The sequence below is a fragment of the Oncorhynchus nerka genome, linkage group LG27 (genome assembly GCF_034236695.1).
Source record: "Oncorhynchus nerka isolate Pitt River linkage group LG27, Oner_Uvic_2.0, whole genome shotgun sequence".
Taxonomy (NCBI): domain Eukaryota; kingdom Metazoa; phylum Chordata; class Actinopteri; order Salmoniformes; family Salmonidae; genus Oncorhynchus; species Oncorhynchus nerka.
In genome coordinates, this window is record NC_088422.1 from 44,557,895 (window position 1) to 44,578,268 (window position 20,374).

Below are 20,374 nucleotides of genomic sequence, written 5' to 3' on the forward strand. Positions count from 1 at the left end.
GATACTGGGAAGATGCATAGTGCAACAGGTATACAGTTATATTTTTAGTACTGGTAATGTGTGTATTACACATCCCTCCCATTCATCACAGACCATCAGAGACAGAGGGAGAAGTGTCTCTGGATGAGTGGAAGGCCCTGCAGAAGCTGAGTCGCCCCAAGGGGGAGTTTAACCTCCGTAAACTGGACAGCAAGGTGCCCTCCAAGGCATAAAGTCCAAACGCATTGAGGTGAGTGATTCAGATTAGTGCTGCAGAGATTGACCTTAGGCATTTATTTGTTGTTAAATTTGATGTGTTTCTATTGTTGCTCATATTTGGCATTTCTTCCACTAGAACACAAAGGCGGAGTCTGTTGAGGAAGAGGACAACCACTTCTCCAGTCTGTGCAGGTCTGCCAGTGATATCACTTCCTGTCTGGAGTTCAACTTTGGCAGCCTGCAGCACCCCAGTCGAAGGGGGGACGACTAGTCACCCTGAGAGAGCAGAGAAGACTCAGAGGGTAGGTATCCTATCCTTTAGAAAATATGCTGGAAACTAACAATATATGGGCAGAGGCTTTTTATATTAGTTTTATACAGAGCAGTTCTATTAAGTGAACACCAAAGGCAAGGGTTTTTGAAAATGTCTTGGTAAAAAACGGACAAAATTATTTTTAGACAACCATAACACATTTTGTGGGGACCATTTTGTGAGGTGAAGAAACTTCTTTCTAGGAGCATGAAAAGTACTGTACATGTATTATAATCCTATCCCCTAACACCACTCATGTTCATATGTCCTGTTGTGCTTCTCTCCAGGCTTATGTCCTAGCCCCAAACCCAGATCACCCTGAGGACTTCCCTGCTTTAGCTGTGGGGAGATTTTTTTATTACTACCAAGACTACCAAGGTATTCCTTTTGTTTGCACTTGGCTCCTGGTGAAATGGGTTGCACTTACATTTAAACATATATATATATATATTCTAACACATTTGGGTGTTATTTCTCCTCCTGCCTTGTGTTCCTATGGAAGCACTGAAGGCCATGTTCAATAAGTCCTGTGACAATAGATGTACTGTTGCAGATGGCTTGCCTTGTCTTTGTTCTTCTGAAGGACACAACAGACCAACACTAACACAGGCCTTGCACAGTGGATGCGCATCCTCAGAATATTGGCAGTAATGTTCTGATTCAACATGTTAAATCGCCACCGTTCGATGACACCCAGCAGGTGATCTACTGCACACCACTGATGTTGGTCTCTTGTCCTTCACACACTTAAGTCTAACCAGTTAGTTAGCGGTTTTCTACATTATATGTCCCCCAGTGGTGAGTTCGAAGATACACAGCTGCAGACTGAACATTCAGATAATTCACCACAGCACACACTATGAACATGAATAATTGACTATCCTGTGGTCATCAATCACCATCAAGCTACTGTTCTCAGTGGCTCTAATGTAGCACAAAGTATACAAGATTAAAAGTATAAAGCTTGAAAATGGTGAATAGTGAATGGTGCTTGCGAGGGGAGTCCATAAACTGAAAATTAATTTGGCTGCTGTGGTAGCACATGAGCAGGATGTCACCAAAAATGATCAAAGACAATGGTCAGTATAATTGGTGGCATTTAATTTTAGAAAGCTGGTATACTCCATGTGCTCCGAGCAGATATATAATGCACGATAATTATGAATGAGATGAGGCCCCTTTAGGACCATTTTGTATGTAAGACTGATTACAATTGATAGCATGGTTGATCATAACAAGTACAAAAATATTTACAAAGTACAAATACATTTTTCAGTATATCAAAATGTTGACTTATTTACAGTTTAAGTACAGCAGCTCAACAAAAAACAGACAACCGACTGGAAGCTTCACTGGAGAATGAAAGAAAGCTGGAGCATATTAAGGGTGCTATTCAGTCTGCGTCGCTGAAACGCTAGAAATGTAAAGATCATTTCTGATTGAACGGACATATGCAGAGTTTACTGTGAATGCAGTGTCTGCTAACGCGGGAACATTGCCATTCAATTTCAATCAATCGGGAACGTTGAACTTCCCGCGATACGGATTGAATAGAGCCAAGTGAAATACAACAAGCGAAATGAGGATTTACAAACCATGGATTATTTAAAAAAAAGAGGGTGGCATTGTATTACTTCTGTGCATTACATTTCTGTCTATAACATTCTGAAAGATGCTCCCCAAAGAGATTACCCCCTAGAGTAGACATGGTGCATGTTCAAGAGGGCCGACATGAGCTTTTCACAAATGATTTCATCTACAAAACACCTCAACTTCCAAACAGCTGGACATGACCTGATCTAGATCATACAACAGGTTAAGAAAAGTGGACGGTGCCTACCTCTGGAGGACCTTCACCAAAAAGCAGATTGACAGTCTGATGGTTCAGGATCAGCCTGGATTGCTATGGCAACCTTCTACTAGTATGTAAACAAGCAGGCAACAAATGTGTGAAATGGAACTCTATTCCCATTACTTATGGCCAGGACTAATGTATAGAGAACAGGGTTTCATTTTAAGATGCACACCTTTTAAAAAATTTCTTCCACGATAAACAGTGAAATATACAATAAAATAAGTGCCTTTTGATAAAGAGAATTGGCAAATTAATTCCAAACCAACCAAACATGGTTTACATCTTAATCATATCTGATAACTCGTTCTTCCCATTCACAATCAGATGCATCATTTCCTCATCGAACATCATCCCTTCATCAAAAATCGACTGGACTGGTTAAAAAAAAAACAACAGTCCCTTTAGGAGCTGTAGGGTAGACTTCTACAGGAGTCCACTCTTAGAATTCCGGGACCCCAGGCTCAGCGCAGTAGAGGAGCTCTAGCTTTTGGTATGGAGTGACTGAAGGGACAAAAAGCACACAATTACACCCAGGCAGAGAGAAATGGGACATTCAGATACTACACCGCAACAATACTACAATGTCTTCTATTCATTAAAGACCCTAAAGAGGGGTTACAAAAACACAATATGCAAGACTTTACTATGCATGCAGTCAGTCTATTCTAATCTTATAAAGGACTTAGAGATGTGGGCAATTAAGAGTGCAGGTTGTCTGGAGACACCCAACAGCATAGCAGAGCAATGAGCCATACAAAAGGGATAGAAAAGGGAAACGGATACCATAGTCTCGTTAAGCGCATTGATTGTAAAGAGCATCGAGTTCTCCGTCTTCTGGACACAGTGCGTCTGTTAGGAGTGAAAATGAAAAAGTAAAAAAGGGTGAAAGGTAAATGAAAGGGTTATATGATTGATTCCCCAATGACTTCTCAGCAGAATCACCAACAGCCAACAAAAGGTTGTCGGGGTCTGAAAGCAAGGAGACAGTGTGAGCAGTAAAAGCCCAGAGAAACGATAGCCAGTCATACTCCTGAATCATCCATTCCAGCAGGACATGCAAAAAGCCATAGGGAGTGTAAAGAGCTGGATAGACTGTTCAAGTGTTTGAGCCGGGGTGTCGGAAGCCTAGAGTACAAACAGATATAGAAGGCGTTTGCTCATATGAAATGTAAAGTTAAGCAGACCCTTGGTGTGTGGGGGACCCGCAGAGTAGGAGAGAGTGAGGTTGAGCCCAGAGAAAGGGTTGAGGAGGGGCTTGCCTTCCGAGGGGCCTGCAGCATGTTTAGGTTGGGCAGGTTGACCGTGTCTCTACGGCAACAACTGGGCTCACGGCACACTGGCTCTCTGTCACTGGTCACTACATGCATGCTGTCTAGAGACCTGGCTAGTCTGGAGTGGCACAGGAGCTGGCAGAGGAGGGAAGGGGTTCATCGAGTCATCATAAACCATGTATGGCTAAGGCTCATTCTGTCCAGTTTACTTCACAGAAGTAACTCTTTTCTGTATGACTGAGTATATATAACCTTCAAACATTTGACAGAATATTCAGCTAACATATATGAGAAAGAGAGCAAACTAGATCAGCATTACCTTTGACAAATCCTAACTTGAGTTACCCACACCGTATACAGACTTTCACATTAATATTGCACTGCTGTCGATGAAAGTACTAGTTGGAATTCAATAGCACGGCTTATTGGAGACATTGACACTAACCTGCCCCCCACACTATTGGCAGGCAGTGAGGTTCTGGTTCTCTTCCTTTTCTCGGAGGCATCAGGGAGATGGGAGGGGTTCACCACAGCTTTACAGCTCTGCCCACTGGACTGAAGGAGAATCCTGGAGCAGAGCGAGATCACATACTTAGAGAACGGACAGACTGGTAGGATTGTCAAGCGCCTGCCGGCCGGGAGTATTTAGCCCCTCTGAACAGAGTGCCGGCCGTAATTTGTAAACCGATGCTACACGTAGAAACGGGCGAACATGACAGCCTTCAGTTGCCAACGGCGGGGGGTCCCTTTAACACACCACGCCGACAGCAAGTGAACAAGCAGCCGGACAATCGGTCTAGTTGAGTTCTCAATCAGGAAGCGTTTAAGTACCTTAAAGACTGCGATGACCTGCTGTGGATGTTTTTTTCTTCTTGTCTGTAAACACACAAACACACACCATATTTCAACATCAACAGCAAGGGAGGGAGAAAGACAGACAGGAGGAGATTGAGACCATACAGCTTGGAGATGCAGAGACAGAGAGAGAGAGAGAGAGAGCAAACAGGCAGCAGCCGCAGAATAATCCAGAACATTCTAAGATGTTGAGCATTACATTTTCTCCTGGCTCAGAGTTTGATGCAAAGTTGAATGTGAGGCAAAATAAGCACTTTGTTGGTTATTCAGGTGCTGGAGGCTTGCCAGAGGTCAAATATAAGCTGGTTGTAGCACTTAAATTAGGAATTGGATCAATATGGTTGGGGTGGGAGTGATTTGCATTGGCTTTGCTGATATGCAGCTACTGGTAAAATTATTCCAAAACAGAGATTCAAGGAGTGAAATATATAAGCAGGAAGCGGTTATTACTGGCAGTGCTTGAAGTTAAAAAGCAAAAAAAGGCATTTCCAAAACTCTCCAAGACTGACAAAGGCTAAGTAACACATCACAGAAACGTGATCCCTACTCTCCTCGTTTGCAAAAAAAAAAAGTCAGTTGCAGCCAGTTTGTGACAAAACTTGTACCAGAACTCTGAAGGATATTTAGAAGTGTAAAGGAAGGTGAGGATGGTGGACAGGAGGGGGGAACCCGGCACATAAACTCTTGAGGAGGTTATTAAGATGAGGGGGCACACTTACAGCATTCTCAGTTAGACTCCGGAAGGGGGAAGAGTTTTGGGGGACGGGCGGACAGGAGAGCTCAGTGAAATCCTAACCCGTCTATACAGAAATGCAGGATGGAAGAAGGGAAGCCATACACAATCCACCACAGGGCAAGGCTACACAGGGACGAGAGCAGCATGGCTACCAACCATCTAAAAGGAGGAGGGGGAAAACATCCAAACAGAACAGAAACAAAAACATGACAGAAAGAAGCATAGACAGAGAGATATCCAGAGGAGAGAATCTCACTCGTTCTTTTTTCCATTGGAACTGGGTCAGGCTTACCCAACAGCAACGCCCCGTCCTGAGTCCTACTGTACATATCCACTAGCCTGAGCGCCAGACCCTTTCCACTTCAGCCAACTGGTTGTGATCTTGCTTGACAAGGCAGCAAAGTGGCATTATTAAATGCTGAAACAGTTAGGCACCCAGGCTACAAAATAAAATAAAAAGTAAAGTATTTTCACCATAGCAGAAAAGGTACCTGCTAAGTTCACCAATTCAAGTCTCACCACCTCCACAAGTTCTTGCATTGATTTTACACAACTTGTTTTCCACAGCATGCTAAAACGGTTTCCCCAAATGGTGGTCTAGTGGCGCATTTCAGAGTCTACCACCTCCGGTGTTTACGCAGTTATAGCCCTAAGTATGGTTCAACATTGAGAATCAGTAAGGAAACACCAAAGCTTGCTTCCAGTTTACTCTAAAAGACAGACTTCAATGGAGAAGGCAAGCAAGGACACGGTGCAATAACAAAGGCACCTCCATAGGCCTGGACAACAGAAGAAAAGCTTCACACAACGTGTGTTTGACTGTGTAAATACATCACCTAAAAATAACTGGGCTTATACACCTCTTAGTCCAGAAGCCCAAATGTCGTCTCAAGGAGTGTTCTCACAGCGAACACCAAGTGCATTTGACAGTCATGTGCAGGATACACTCTGGAATCTAGAACATAAACTGTGCCCGTGAAAGATACTGGTGGAAAGAAACTGAGACTTTCATGAAAATAATTAGCAATATCATTCTCAAGACATGAATACAATACGCTGATGAAAGTGGCCTATGGTGATTGGACCCTTACTACGACAAGAGTCAATGAGGGATTCTTGCAAGATAAATGTGGGTTTGGTTCAGTAGAGAAGAGGATTTTTAGGCAGGAAGAAGCAAGGCTCGGACAGTGGGAAGGCACTGACCCAGTTACTAACACAATGGAAAAAGAACAGCCATTTTACATTCAACCTGGCCCAACACTTATAACATATTAGGTACAATACAGAGGCCATGCATGTTCAAAAGGTTAAATCATGCTTTTTTGTGTGTCATGCATAGGAGGTAAAAATAGATCACACGTGCCCACAGTCAATGTTGCATTATCCATTTCAAGTCCCTTTCCCAGAGAAAAACTAAATGGTAGCTAGACTATGCTGGAGTTAAATAATAGGAGGGCAAGGTTTGGGGTTCCATGAATGGCCAATCTCAGAGCATATCACTGTATCCGTGACGATGGAGAAACCACATTCGGTTGAGCAGCTGTCTCAATCAATAGTATGAGTAGACCTCGGAATCCCTGTCTCCTGGAGATTCCCAGTTCTCACCCTTGCTAGCCTGTGCATATCAAAGCAGCACGTGCCCGAGCAGGTGACAAATCATTCATCACATTATCCACCCACAGGACACCATAATCGTACCGCAGTCACCCAAAAGCCATACATCCATTGGCATGGCGACCATTTATACAGGAAGAGGAAGCTAGTCAGACAAGAAGTGACATGCACTTACCTCCATGATACAAAACCTCACTTCCTCTCTCAGTTTTTCTCTCAGTTTTTTTCCCCCCTCTCTGTCTTGCTCTCTCTGCTACATTTTGAAAGGCAGACAATCCAGACAGCATTCTGGCCACACGGTGCCTAAGAGGCTCCAGCAGTATACTACCGCCTGCCTGCCACGGGATAACAAAACCCACAGCCGTAGGTGTTCACAGAGGTCGACAAACTGTCCTCCATGTGGGCACCAACATTTTCCACAACATTCGAATTTGGATTCTCAGTGGAACATGACGCCCATTAAAATAGTGAATCTGGCGCTCATTTAAATAGTGCCATGTGCCCAGCCCATATGGGCTTGTAAGACACTACTTTCAGTCATTCTACATAGCCAACTTTCTCATCATCAACAATAGTCAATCAGTGTTAGAATCATGAGTTGCAGCTATTATATGGTTTTGAGGCAGACAATGAAAAATAAACCATGATGACTACAAGACCAAATGCATGGCACCAACAGAACAACAAGTGGACTGTAATATCAACCCAAAACCTGTATTACAACCCATAGTACAGTAATGTAATGGTAATGGGCCAACTATCATTCGGCTAAAATCAAATCCTTGCCACCCAAGAATGAATGGGGGAGCATGAAATGACATCAAAAAAGGAAACTACAATACCAAATAATCTCAAGTTAGAATCCTAATGAAACCTCAACTTTCTCTGAACATCAATACAATGAATGACTTGGATAACATGACTACAAAGCCTGTTCCTACCCCCCTCCCCTAATTACAATTCTATGAACTTTAAGGACAAAATAAACTCATTTAATCAATTCAATAACTCAACCAAATGCAGGGAATTTGGGGTTCACTTATTTCAGTATCCTGAAACAAGTCAGTGTGATGCATGATGGGAGTTGAAGGTAGATGGGATACTTACGATAGGGAGCCTGTGGATGCTCTGGCCTGTCTCTTGCTTTTCAGGGCTCGCAGTTTATCACCCTGCGTGATGCCATTCATCTCCTCATCGTCATTATACTGAGGGAGATGTAAGAAAACGAGGTACACAGACAGAGGAATCCATTAACTCACTGTTCCCTCCCGCCTTTCTTGACATTAAGGTTTATTCAATTTCTTGACATCAAAGTAACCAGACAGGATTTCCAAAACTCTTACCAGTTCCGCCTCTTCTTTCTTGGACATCTTGTTCTTGTTGCTGCCATTGATGGTGATGTCATCAACCCCCGACAGGATCCTGGTGACAGCCAGCTTGCCGTTTTCCTGCTCGTTCATTTTCTCCCGGAACACGTCGCCCTCCGACCACAGACTGCTCTGCTTACTGCAGCATAACGGGAAAACAGCATTCAAGTTGCACAACCCCCTACAAAACATCTTTGATACTGATTCAACAATTGATACTCAACTCAATCCAAGATGTCCCAGAACTGAAACACTTGAGTTGAATTGGGTGCGTTAGTGCTGGGTTGGAGCTTGTCTGCCTGTGGCTTTCCAGGACTACAGCTGGTGACCACTGATCTATACAGCAAAAACCTTCACAACAATGGATTGAATCTAGAGAAAATCAGACACATACTCTTCCACAAAGTTTTGTTGTGGTCCGATGACTGATCCGGGGCGGCAGATCCGCATCCAGGCGATGGCCTCAGCCGCAGTCAGGCGGTAGTGCTTCATCATGTAGCAGCCTATCAGGGTGCCTGTTCGACCCAGACCAGCTGAAAAACATTAGGATCCGTGTGATATGTAGTGTTTGATCAGAGTGACGCTGCCAATCTTTCCCATTCATTAGGACTGGAGCGTGAATGTAATTAAGTAAATGTACCTTTGCAGTGAACAGCAATAGCTCCGTCTGCGTTCTCACAGATGTTGAGGAACATCCTGACGATGGAGTCGTTTGGCGTGCTCCCGTCCACGAAGAAGAGGTCGTGGTGCTCGAAGCCCATGTCGGTGAAACGCTTGGCGTCATACATCTTCTTGTTGAGACGGACGATGGTTGTGATATTGTGTTTCCTGAAGTAAGGAAAGTAGGCCTCGGGGGCATGAAGAGGGTAACCTGGAGAGAACAAAATGTTTTTTGTAGAAATTGTTTTACTTCTGCACACCTGGAGTCACATATATTTGTACACGGCATGTAGGGGGGAAGTGTACGCCTGTAAAATGATCATTCATTTTTATAAAGTTCTGTGACTGAAATGTTTCATGTTTTCGATGTCCACTTTGCAAGTATAGGCTACACAGTGTAAGGGAGTTAATTTGCCAGTCATTCTTAGAGGGGAAAAGATCAATGTGGCAGCGTGTTCCACATTGGTATTAAAACATAAAAAATGCAAACATGTCCTTACAGCTCAGATTGAAGAAAGCTAATCTGGAGGGTTTCAACCTACCGTTCTCCATTTTGCTTTTTGGATGAGGACCGCTGAACGCTAGGAATTTTCCAGGAACTATCCAGTTGAAATCTCCATTTTCTGCTCTCTGCAACAAAGAGACACAGACAGACAATTACGAATCCTTTGTGTTTACCCAAGTTGCATTCTGAAGTACGAGAGCGATAAACTTACCTCGTAATGTTCGTATTCCTCCACATCAAACTGGGAGAAATCAAGCCAGCCAAACTGCAGAGCCTGGAGATACATTTTATGGGAGTACATTTCATTTGGAGCATGGAACACTATGCAAAATGTGTTACATTTCATAAAATGTGCAGCTGCAAATGAACTTGTTAGACTAACATCGGACTGACTGAAGCGTTGTACCTTGTATATGGCGCACAGGCAGTCTAGAATGTTCAGATTGTACATGCAGGTTCCAAAAGAGGCATCTCTGTTCAAAACAGACAAAACAATTACATTTAGAAACAATTCAAATCCATCTGCATAAAGCATTCATACCACATTTATAAGGACTAAATAAATACAGGGTCATAAAAGCTTAACAGTACAACGTTAATCAATTGTGATTGGCACTACTTTCTAATGTGTGCTCTTGAGGAGTTTCTCTCTCTAGAAGTTCTGTGTTTGTATATGTATGCATGTATTTGTGTGTTTGTTTACCTGAAGGGTAAGTAGGTAGAGTTCCTGGACACCAGTAGACTGTAGGCTTCCTCTGGCGTCTTCTGAAGATGCATCACCTTCAAACAAACACAGGCCAGCATTACGGAGGACCGACTAACGGAGAACAGCAGCAACATTATATTGAAGATTCACAAGCACTTTTATTACCCGTTAACACACAATCAATCACTGGTTCAGTGCTATCAATCAGTATGATGTCTCTGCTGAGTGAGAAATACTTACTGCATATGAACCAATGAGATAAGCAGCGTTGGCTTGTTTCTTTTGATCTCCACAGGTGTAGAAGACTATCTTCTTCTTTGCTAGTGTGCATGACTGCTCCAGACGACAACAAAATAACAATTAGCCAATTACATTTAAGTAATTTTGCAGACACGCTGATCTAGAGTGATTTACAGTTGCAATATGTAACTTTTTGGGCGACCCGACCAAATTCACATAGAAATGTGTGTTATAGATCTGTTATTCTCAATGAAAACAAGTCTACGAAGCGGTAGATCTGTATGTGCGCTATTTTATGTTCCGTTCTTACGTTTCTTTTTTGCATCTTTTACTTTCAGTTTTGTACACCAGCTTCAAAACAGCTGGAAGTATAATATTTTCCCGCTCTGAACAATATATTTCACAGCAGTTTAGACTGTACAATGATTCTCTATACTATACTTGCTTGTTTTGTCACAAACTGAAATGAGGCGAACTATTAGAATTTTAGTGACCAGGAAATGGCGGAGTGATTTCTGCATAGTGCATCTTTAAGTGCCTTGCTCAAGGGCACAGAGATTTTTCACCTATTCAGCTCTGGGATTTGAACCAGCAACCTTTCGGTTACTGGCCCAACGCTTTTAACTACTAGGCTACCTGACGCTCATACTGCACATCACTACACAAAACAATCCTGATCCCTGACTACGACAGTTGACAACATACAAAACAGTAATAAATCGAAAAGTTTTTCTTTTGTCACAACTTTTCCATATGAGATTGTCTTACACCAATAGGCCTAGGCCTGCTATAAGCCAGACTGTCATTAAGTTGTCCAGGACTGGATTAGGAGATCTCTGAACTCAATGCTCTTAGTCTCTCTAGACATCCCGAGTTTCCTCCCAAAAGGTTATAATATTCCGGTTTAACAATAGAACTTCAGTTTGGCATAGAGGAACTGCGTCACGACCTTATTCGCTTGAATAAAATACTAAATAGTAGCTAGCAAGACGGAGATCACAGAGGTTATTTTTTAATGAGTGCATTTCACAAGTGGCTAGTTTGAATCAACTACCTTCACTAAATCCACTGCAAAAGGTTTTGCCTGCAAACTTTGGTTTCGAATCCCGACATTCTGGCATGTCTGCCTCAAGATTTGTTGGGAGAGTTGTCTGTCTAAAGAGGACCCACCCCATCCCCCCCCTACAAATCATGAGTTCTAAAACCCTGCCAACATTCTCTTCAATAATCTACAAACATTACCCATTTCTGACTAGTGTGACATAACTTCTGTTTGGTTAGGCTGAGAGAACAGTTGACTATCAATTGACTAAGTCTTCTGTCAGTGCGTGTTTGTGTATGTGTAAGGTTACAGGGTTCCTTTACCTTGAGCTTTTTAGTGAGCTTGCAACAGAAGCGATAAAACATGGCCAGGTTGAGAGGGCCAAAGTCTGCATAGAAGCTGGAGAAGAGAGAACAAGGCACAGGCAGGTTTGACTGTTAAAGCGAAGTTTCTTTAGACTGTTCAGAACATTACAGGTCAATCAATAAATCAGCTCTCCTAAACAGGCCTATGCCTCTGATGAAGACCTAATGGGTGGAGACATATGTTACACTGTGTGTGAACTATCCTCTTTGCTGATGAACATTCATACTTGGACATCCACATCTGCTATTCATTAATGTTCAACACTTACAATGCATTCAGAAAGTATTCAGACGCCTTGAATTTTTCCGCATTTTGTTACGTTACAGCCTTATTCTAAAATGTATCAAATATTTTTTTGTCCCTCAATCTACACACAATACCCCATAATGACAAAGTGAACAGGTTTAGAAGTTTTTGCACATATATTTCGGTAATCCAACCAGTTCAAAATATGCATTGGAACTTAAAGAATATGATATCAGATCAGTTGTCATCTGAGCCATTATTACTGATGATAGGATGACATAAACTGTATCTTGGAAAGTCTACACATTCAAGTTATCAGATTCACATGGAATGTTTAAATATGAAACTATTTGTGAAAATATTAAATGTAATTTTAGTTTCTAAATGAGAGAATTGGTTTTCATAAGTGAACTAAGCTCAACTCAGTGGCCCTGCCCATGTACATTACATTTACATTTAAGTCATTTAGCAGACGCTCTTATCCAGAGCGACTTACAAATTGGTGCTTTCACCTTATGACATCCAGTGGAACAGCCACTTTACAATAGTGCATCTAGGTCTTTTAAGGGGGGAGAAAGATTACTTTATCCTATCCTAGGTATTCCTTAAAGAGGTGGGGTTTCAGGTGTCTCCGGAAGGTGGTGATTGACTCCGCTGTCCTGGCGTCGTGAGGAGTTTGTTCCACCATTGGGGGCCAGAGCAGCGAACAGTTTTGACTGGGCTGAGCGGGAACTGTACTTCCTCAGTGGTAGGGAGGCGAGCAGGCCAGAGGTGGATGAACGCAGTGCCCTTGTTTGGGTGTAGGGCCTGATCAGAGCCTGGAGGTAGTGAGGTGCCGTTCCCCTCACAGCTCCGTAGGCAAGCACCATGGTCTTGTAGCGGATGCGAGCTTCAACTGGAAGCCAGTGGAGAGAGCGGAGGAGCGGGGTGACGTGAGAGAACTTGGGAAGGTTGAACACCAGACGGGCTGCGGCGTTCTGGATGAGTTGTAGGGGTTTAATGGCACAGGCAGGGAGCCCAGCCAACAGCGAGTTGCAGTAATCCAGACGGGAGATGACAAGTGCCTGGATTAGGACCTGCGCCGCTTCCTGTGTGAGGCAGGGTCGTACTCTGCGGATGTTGTAGAGCATGAACCTACAGGAACGGGCCATGTAACAGACATTGGTTGTAAACTATGAAACACGCCCTTCTCTCCACTACTATATAAGCCCTTTACGAAAATGTAACATTTGTGTTCCCGAGGACGACGGTCCATACGTTAAAAGGGCTAATATCAAACTACAGAACTAAGCCAACTTCAGCGTGAGCTTAAAGTATGGCAACTTGGTATGAACTTTGAACTCTTATTCACTAAAGAAGTGATACCTCCTAGACGTTGAGTGAGCAGCAGCAGCTGTAAACGTGGGCTAGGAAGAGACGGACAAAGTATCTCTTCTACCAAACACAAGACGTTACCACAACGCATCTATTCTACCATACATTCTTCAGAGGACAGGAAGATCTCTGTTGGGCAACACGGCCTTCCATCTACGACAAACCTATTGAAGCACAGCTCAGAGTAAATATTCCTTGCATTTTCCTTTTCCAAATGGGCGGTTATTTAGAATGCATAAAATTCTGTATTACCGATAGCATAGCTTTACATGGTCCGATCAGAGACCAAATTCCTTTGTTCCTCAGTCTTCCCGCACTTTCATTCAAAACCCAACACCTTTCTTTGTGTAACCAGCATATATGTTCTGTCCGCTAGGGATGTTTTCTTTTATAACATAATTAGTAATCAATGTATGACCCATCCTGTGTATGTGTAATTGTTTAGGTATTTGGTCAATTAATAATTAAACCAAATTTTCTATTGCTGATTCAACTTGTTAGCCAGGGTTCATGAAGATAACCAAGAATTCTACTACTTCAGATGAGACTGAATAAGGTGAAGATTAAGAATGGACCCGCTATTGATGTAAAAGATTACAAGGTCTTTAAGAGTTTATTCAGGAAGATAACAGCTCTATAAACATTATTTCGCGATGCCCTGACTTTCTAGTTAATCACATTTACATGATTAGTTCAATCAGGTAATATTAATTACAGAGAAATTATTTTACAGAATAACATGTCATATCACTTAATCCGGCATAGCAAAGACACGACAGCAAACACCTATCTATTGTGGCGTACAGCAGGTCAGCCACCAGGGGGAGACTCGTCGAGGCCTGGTGACAGACGGAACACACATCACGAGGCGATGGCTCCATCTGCTGTACGTACCAGGTCTCGATGGGCTCTCCGGCCAGGACTAATTGGGGCTGATTGAGGATTGGTGAGTAATCAAGGGCTGATTGCTCACCAGCTGTACAAGTCCCATAAAGCTGCAAGAAGGGCCACACACAGAGGAGAGACTGGGGGAGGAAAGGACTCCCGTATAGTTGGGGACGGTCACAGGAGGGAGTTCAACTTTTGATCTCCACAGGCGACAGCAAGCCGGTATCCCAGAGAGGGTCTCTTGGGAAGACCTACTCTTTTGGACTATTATTTCAATAAACACCTTTGGAAACTGAGCTAATCATACTCTGTCCGTGTCTGATCTGTCTAAACGTTTTGACCCAACCTGCTGGTCTGCCACACTATATAAGGTCCCACTGTTCACAAGTGCATGTCAGAGCAAAAACCAAGCCATGAGACTAAAGCTCCGAGACAGGATTGTCTCGAGGCACAGATTTGGGGAAGGGTACCAAAACAATTCTGCAGCATTAAAAGGTCCCCAATAACATAGTGGCCTCCATCATTCTTAAATTGAAGAAGATGCAGGGTGTGCAAAGCTGTCATCAAGGCAAAGGGTGGCCACTTTGAAGAATCTCAAATGTATTTTGATTACTACATGATTCCATATGTGTTATTTCATAGTTTTGATGTTTTCACTATTCTACAATTTAGAAAAAAGTTTTTTTTTTAAACCTTGAATGAGTAGGTGTGTCCAAACTTGACTGGTACTGTATATCAGATAACACATTAGATTAAATGCCATCCACTTTCACATTTCATTCTGTAGTCTTGGCATATACTGTATGTATGTATGTTTTCTTGCCTAACATCATTATTTGGAAACAGTATATTGATGATAGTTTTGTTCTATGGAGGGGTGATGCAAAACAGCTCCAGGCATTCTATGCTTTTCTTAACTCCTGTTCTGATCATTTGAGATTTACTAAGCAATCTGATACACGTCAAATCAGTTTTATTGATCTTCTGTGAAGATAATGTTCTATACACTGATCTTTACAGGAAACCTACTGATCGTAACAGTTTGTTGAGAGCTGATAATTGTCACCCACTTCCCTTGAAAAATAGTTTGCCCTACAGCCAATTCGTCGAATCAAAAGAATTTGCAAAAAACAATCAGATTTCGACAGAAATATGGCTGAGACGCAAAGAAAGTTCAAGGAGAGGGGCTACAAAAATGATCAGATTAATATTCAAAAGAAAACGAGACATGACCTTTTTCAAGGTCAGTCTCGCAAAAAGACGCATTCTTGAGTTCTAACTACCCGCTATTCAAAGTGTTCTGAACAAATTAAGGGAATCGTTCACAAACATTGGCACATTCTAAAATCCGATGATAGTCTCGGTAATGTGTTTTCGGACCTTCCCTTGGTCGTATTCTCGCGGGGCAGAAATCTCAGAGACCAATTGGTACACTCTGATTTACCACCTCAAGATATTCCTGAACAACGTCTTATTTGCGCCCCTACTGGATAGAAATTACAAGTGTAATGGCTGTGCTCAATGCAATGGCACTTATAAATGTAGAACACCCACAAACAGGGAAATCGATCCCAATCAAAAGGTGTCATTACGTGCTCCACTAAGGCAGTTATTTATCTTATAACTTGTCCTTGTGGTAAAAGATGATGTGGGTAAAACAAAGCGCAAATTAAAAGTATGTATCTCAGAGCATCGTAGCACCATTAGGTGCAAAAACTTGACTTGACAGTTGCAGCCCACTTTTTGAAGGCAGGCCACTCGATTTCGTCTCTGCGTTATATTGGCATCGAACATGTCACACTCCCTAGGAGAGGGGGTGACCTTGATAATTTATTGTTAAAACGAGAGGCTGCCTGGATCTTTAACTTAGACCCTTGCTCCCTTAGGTCTCAAAGTAGACTTTGATCTGAAGCCATTCTTGTGATTATTGTGACTTTGCCATTGTAATTGTTTGTAAGCCTGTGTAGTCTAAAATGAATCTATGATCGTATGCTATCCATTTGTTGTTTGTATGCTGTTCTTTGTATGCCATTTTAATATTTGAGAATTAACCAAAGATATTAGGCCACTCTTGGCCATGATTACAGACACTATATAAACGAGTCATCCCACAGTGTTTGTGATTATACCCTGATGAAGACAGTTTGGCTGTCGAAACGTTGGTAATTACATTTTTGCATCTGAGCTCCTAGAGTGTGCGGCTCTCTTAAGTTTTCTGCTCCACTAGCCAGCACCTCGCCTAAATAGATGTGCGTTTCTTTTTCTTCTATACATACACTGTATGTAAACATTTATTTTCTCAAATGTAAAAGTATATCTTTTGTATGGTTTAAGACAGGAACAGTCATATACGCTCGCAGACACACAGGTGTTTATTTTGACCGGTAGTGTGTGTACACACACAAACATACTTCAATATTCATAAATGAATGTAAAAAATAATAATATGAATACTGCTCATATTAAAGAGCAAGCGGTAAGGCTTCATATTACATATTTTTGATTGTAGCACCTACAAATGAAACATTATGGAGTCATACACAGGAGGCCTGGGTAAGGCCAAAAAAATTATAATTTCTCAATTATGCTTTTACATACAAATGTTAAATATATGTTAAGCTGCAAAGTCAAAATGGTCTATATTGTAAAAATGTATGAAACCACAAATATGCTTTTTGGTCTTAATTTAAGATTAGGCTTAGCAGTGTGGTTAAGATTTAAACGCTGATTTCATGACTTTGTGGCCGTGCCAGCTATAGTGACCACTTGGCAGGGCTCCAATTCATGAGTCATCTCAAATCCAACCAGGGCTGGGTTTCCCAGGGGTATAATCATTACTCCAAACAGTTGCAAAATGTTCAGTTCTGCAACCAAAACTATTGTTTCTATTAGCCAGATTTGGGTAGGTCTGGCCTGTTTACCGAACCTTTCCAATAGAAATGCTAGTTTCTGTGGCAAAACAAAACGTTTTGCAAATGTTTGGAGAAATGACTACACACCTGGTTTCATGAGGCATCACTCATATGGCCTATGAACATCCTGTAATACAAAAGCACTTACTTTTCATATGACAGCTCATCATCTATGCAGAAGCAATGTCTGTCAGCTGTGCTTTTTATCTTCTGCTGCAGTACTGCGAAATACAGTTGATCTGAAAAATAGAAGGGGGTTTTAAAAGCTTTTTTGGCACACAGTCGTGGTCTTGGGGAGGGGGCCGTTCAGTGATCTAGAGAACTATTTTGCATTATATTCTGTTTGAGTTTCATCATGGATTAGATTTGATTATGGACAGTCAAACAAACATGCAAAGAACCGTTAGCTACAAATTAATGCTTGTTAATTGTGCCGCACTTTGCGGGCAAAACAAATGGCACATGCCAGTTTGAATTTGAATTTCCTTTCCCCCGGAAATGTTTCGACCGACGGATATCAATAGTGCAACAATTTATAGTAGATAAGGTATGGTTTGCTTTCAGAACAGCACTTACCTTTAATGATTTCAATACTTTTCGTGACATTGTCCTCGGTCATTCTGATAGCGACTTTAGCCAACAATTAGTTACAAGTCAAGTTGAATTAGTTGCAAGTCAGTGTTTTCACTGCAGTCTTACTATAAACGCGCCTAAATAATAACGAAAACGTCTGACATACAGTCCAGCACAATGGCCTACACACTCATTAAAGAAAATATATTTTCTTTATCCCATGGAACTAAAACGCCCCACAGAAGCGAACAGCAAAATATGGTATTTTCTACCACTCAAATACTAAAAGAAAGTGCAGCAAATATATTTCTAAAGTAGCATAATGCGTCGCTGGGCAAGGTCTATAAATGTGTCTGTCTCCGTTGAAAAAAATATACTGATATGACAAATTAAGCCTCAACTTGCTTAGTGACGAAAAATAACAGGCCGCATAGACAGGCTACGTACTCTGCTCAAAAATAGTTTTGAAATAAAATCATAAGCACCACCCACTGCAACAATGTAATGCTCTCGCGCAACGTTATTGGTTCAATGAAACGGTGAACGCTACACTGTTGCAGGGTTGGCATGCCAATCATTCTACTTCAATGAACGAAGGACTGGGCGGATTCGATTATGTTGAACCACGGGGCACCATACCACGGCCCGTGACGTAAACGGCAAATGCACTGAGGCAGGAGCGCCCTTCTCAAATCTAACAGTAATCTGAGCCACTCGGTCATGTTGTTAACAAAGCAACATGATGAACCGTCCAGAAACATTACATCCCGTTTCCATCAAATAGCTTATATCTTTGAATTGTCGAACTAGAACTAATGCAGATAATACGTTTTTATCAAAGACAATCACGTTTGCATGTGAAAACACAGAATCATTACTTATCGTGCTTAATAACGTCCCCTTTGTTTTGAGCTGACTTCGCCGTGGACTTTGAACGGGGCACCTGGCGTACGCCCGGGTGGTTGCCCCGTTCCAAAACGAATGCAATCAACTTTCACCCTGTTAAAAACATGCGAATCGGGTGCCCGGGCTATATTAATCGAATCCCCTCATTTAAAAAATTCTGCCTGGGAAGACATTCGAGATTCTAATTGGAACGATGCCCAAGCCGTTGCTAGGAGAATAGATTCGCGCGGCCAATAGAAATGCATCTTCTACTTTGACGGAACACTTCCATTGTAGTCCTCAAGTGAGGGATAGTTGGAACAACCGGTAAGGTTTGAATTGATTACAAACATTTTCTTACCAAGTTATTACAAAACGACAATGTTTGGTTGGTTATACACGGCTGTAGATTAGCCTATCACGCAGGCCTAATATGCATTATGAGGTAACCCGACAAATAGCCTACAGTACACCCATTGTTTGTGTGCAAAAAGCTCGCCCATTCTCATTGAAAAATAACAAGTGAGACCATTTCCTTTAGTGTGGTTTGGCTTATAAAAACAGCCACATGATCAGCCTTTTGAATCAAGCAAAATGCATGTATTGTAGTCTATCCTCTTTTGGGGGGTAAACAGGAATTCTGCATCCTGTGATGCACATGGTCTGTGGCTCCGGAGTGGCGCAGCAGTCTAAGGCACTGCATCTCAGTGCTTAAAGGTGTCACTACAGACAACCTGGTTCGAATCCAGGCAGTATCACAACCGTTCGTGATTGTCCCATAGTCCGGCGCACAATTGGCCCAGCGTCCTCCGGGTTTGGCCGTCATTGTAAATAAGACTTTGTTCTTAACTGACGTGCCTAATAGTATGAAAATGCATAAATTGAGGTAGCTGACATGCAATCAAAAAGCTGACAACGCAAAATATGTAGCACAGACAATACTATAGCTTATGATTAGGAACCGATGGTGTCGCCATTTTAGATAAAAAGCTGCAGGGAAATCAATGGTAGGTCTAATAGTCAGCAACATCATACAATCTGCATTCAGACACTGCAAGGCCAGCGTAGCCTACGGTCTATGTTCCAAACTCGCTCAATGTAATCTACGAAGGGTTCATCCGCAATTTCTTACCTGATACACTAATGTGAATATCTGACTTTAGCTCCGCCTCCTCTCTCTGGGCTGCACGGCGCTTTTTCATCGACTCAGGTCGCCTTTTTTCGCTTTTGCGCTTCATTCTTGTTTTTATGCATGCACTGCGAGCATCTCCAAATGGCACAGTGAGATATGTCTGCCCTGCGGTTGTTTTAGTTTTCGGTGCTTTATAATGTCGATCCTTGCTTTCCAGCTAGGGTGTCATCCGAAGCGCAGTTGTTCGCTCTTGCTCAGTTTTTCCTTTGGTGACGTCTGTGAGCAGGGCAAGTTTCTGAATCCCTTTCTGTGACGTAAGACGTTGCCTGCCCCTCAGTAGTTACTGTTATTATTATTATGCTGCTTTTCGACTGTTTATTTAATTTCACCTTTATTTAACCAGGTAGGCTAGTTGAGAACAAGTTCTCATTTACAACTGCGACCTGGCCAAGATAATGCAAAGCAGTGCGACAAACAACAACACAGTTACACATGGAATAAACTAAACATACAGTCAATAACACAATATAAAAAAAGCATATATACAGTGTGTGCAGATGAGGTAAGATAAGGGAGGTAAGGCAATAAATAGGCCATAGTGGCGAAATAAATACAATTTAGCAATTAAACACTGGA

The 20,374-nt window shown here is 42.2% G+C and overlaps 1 protein-coding gene across 7 annotated transcripts; it reads right to left on the bottom strand.

Annotated features, from left to right (window-relative positions):
* Nucleotides 1-1,590: 1,590 nt before the first annotated feature.
* On the bottom strand, nucleotides 1,591-20,021 carry LOC115111863 (dual specificity protein phosphatase CDC14A-like). 7 transcript variants are annotated; one of them, XM_029638365.2, is made up of 16 exons: nucleotides 19,739-20,020; nucleotides 17,297-17,387; nucleotides 11,686-11,761; nucleotides 10,321-10,413; nucleotides 10,078-10,154; nucleotides 9,781-9,847; nucleotides 9,586-9,648; nucleotides 9,412-9,499; nucleotides 8,850-9,080; nucleotides 8,604-8,742; nucleotides 8,186-8,348; nucleotides 7,950-8,047; nucleotides 4,469-4,513; nucleotides 4,083-4,205; nucleotides 3,150-3,215; nucleotides 1,591-2,867 (listed from the first exon to the last, which is right to left on the bottom strand). In XM_029638365.2, exons 1-16 carry the CDS (start codon nucleotides 19,842-19,844, stop codon nucleotides 2,828-2,830), a joined length of 1,566 nt encoding a protein of 521 aa, XP_029494225.1. In that variant the 5' UTR covers nucleotides 19,845-20,020; the 3' UTR covers nucleotides 1,591-2,827. The 7 variants fall into 7 exon arrangements, 6 of the variants coding, with proteins under 6 accessions (XP_029494225.1, XP_029494226.1, XP_029494224.1 ...); XM_029638366.2 differs by lacking the exon at nucleotides 3,150-3,215; XM_029638364.2 differs by having other exon boundaries at nucleotides 1,591-3,215.
* Between the last annotated feature and the right edge of the window lie 353 nt (nucleotides 20,022-20,374).

Excerpts from the sequence above, each read along its gene's own strand:
- LOC115111863 (XM_029638364.2), bottom strand. The coding sequence starts at position 19,844 with ATGAAGCGCAAAAGCGAAAAAAGGCGACCTGAGTCGATGAAAAAGCGC. Across the intron at positions 10,414-11,685 it reads AGCTCACTAAAAAGCTCAAG|TCATGCACACTAGCAAAGAA; the intron begins GTAAAGGAACCC and ends CGTCTGGAGCAG. Across the intron at positions 9,081-9,411 it reads AAAAAGCAAAATGGAGAACG|GTTACCCTCTTCATGCCCCC; the intron begins GTAGGTTGAAAC and ends TGTTCTCTCCAG.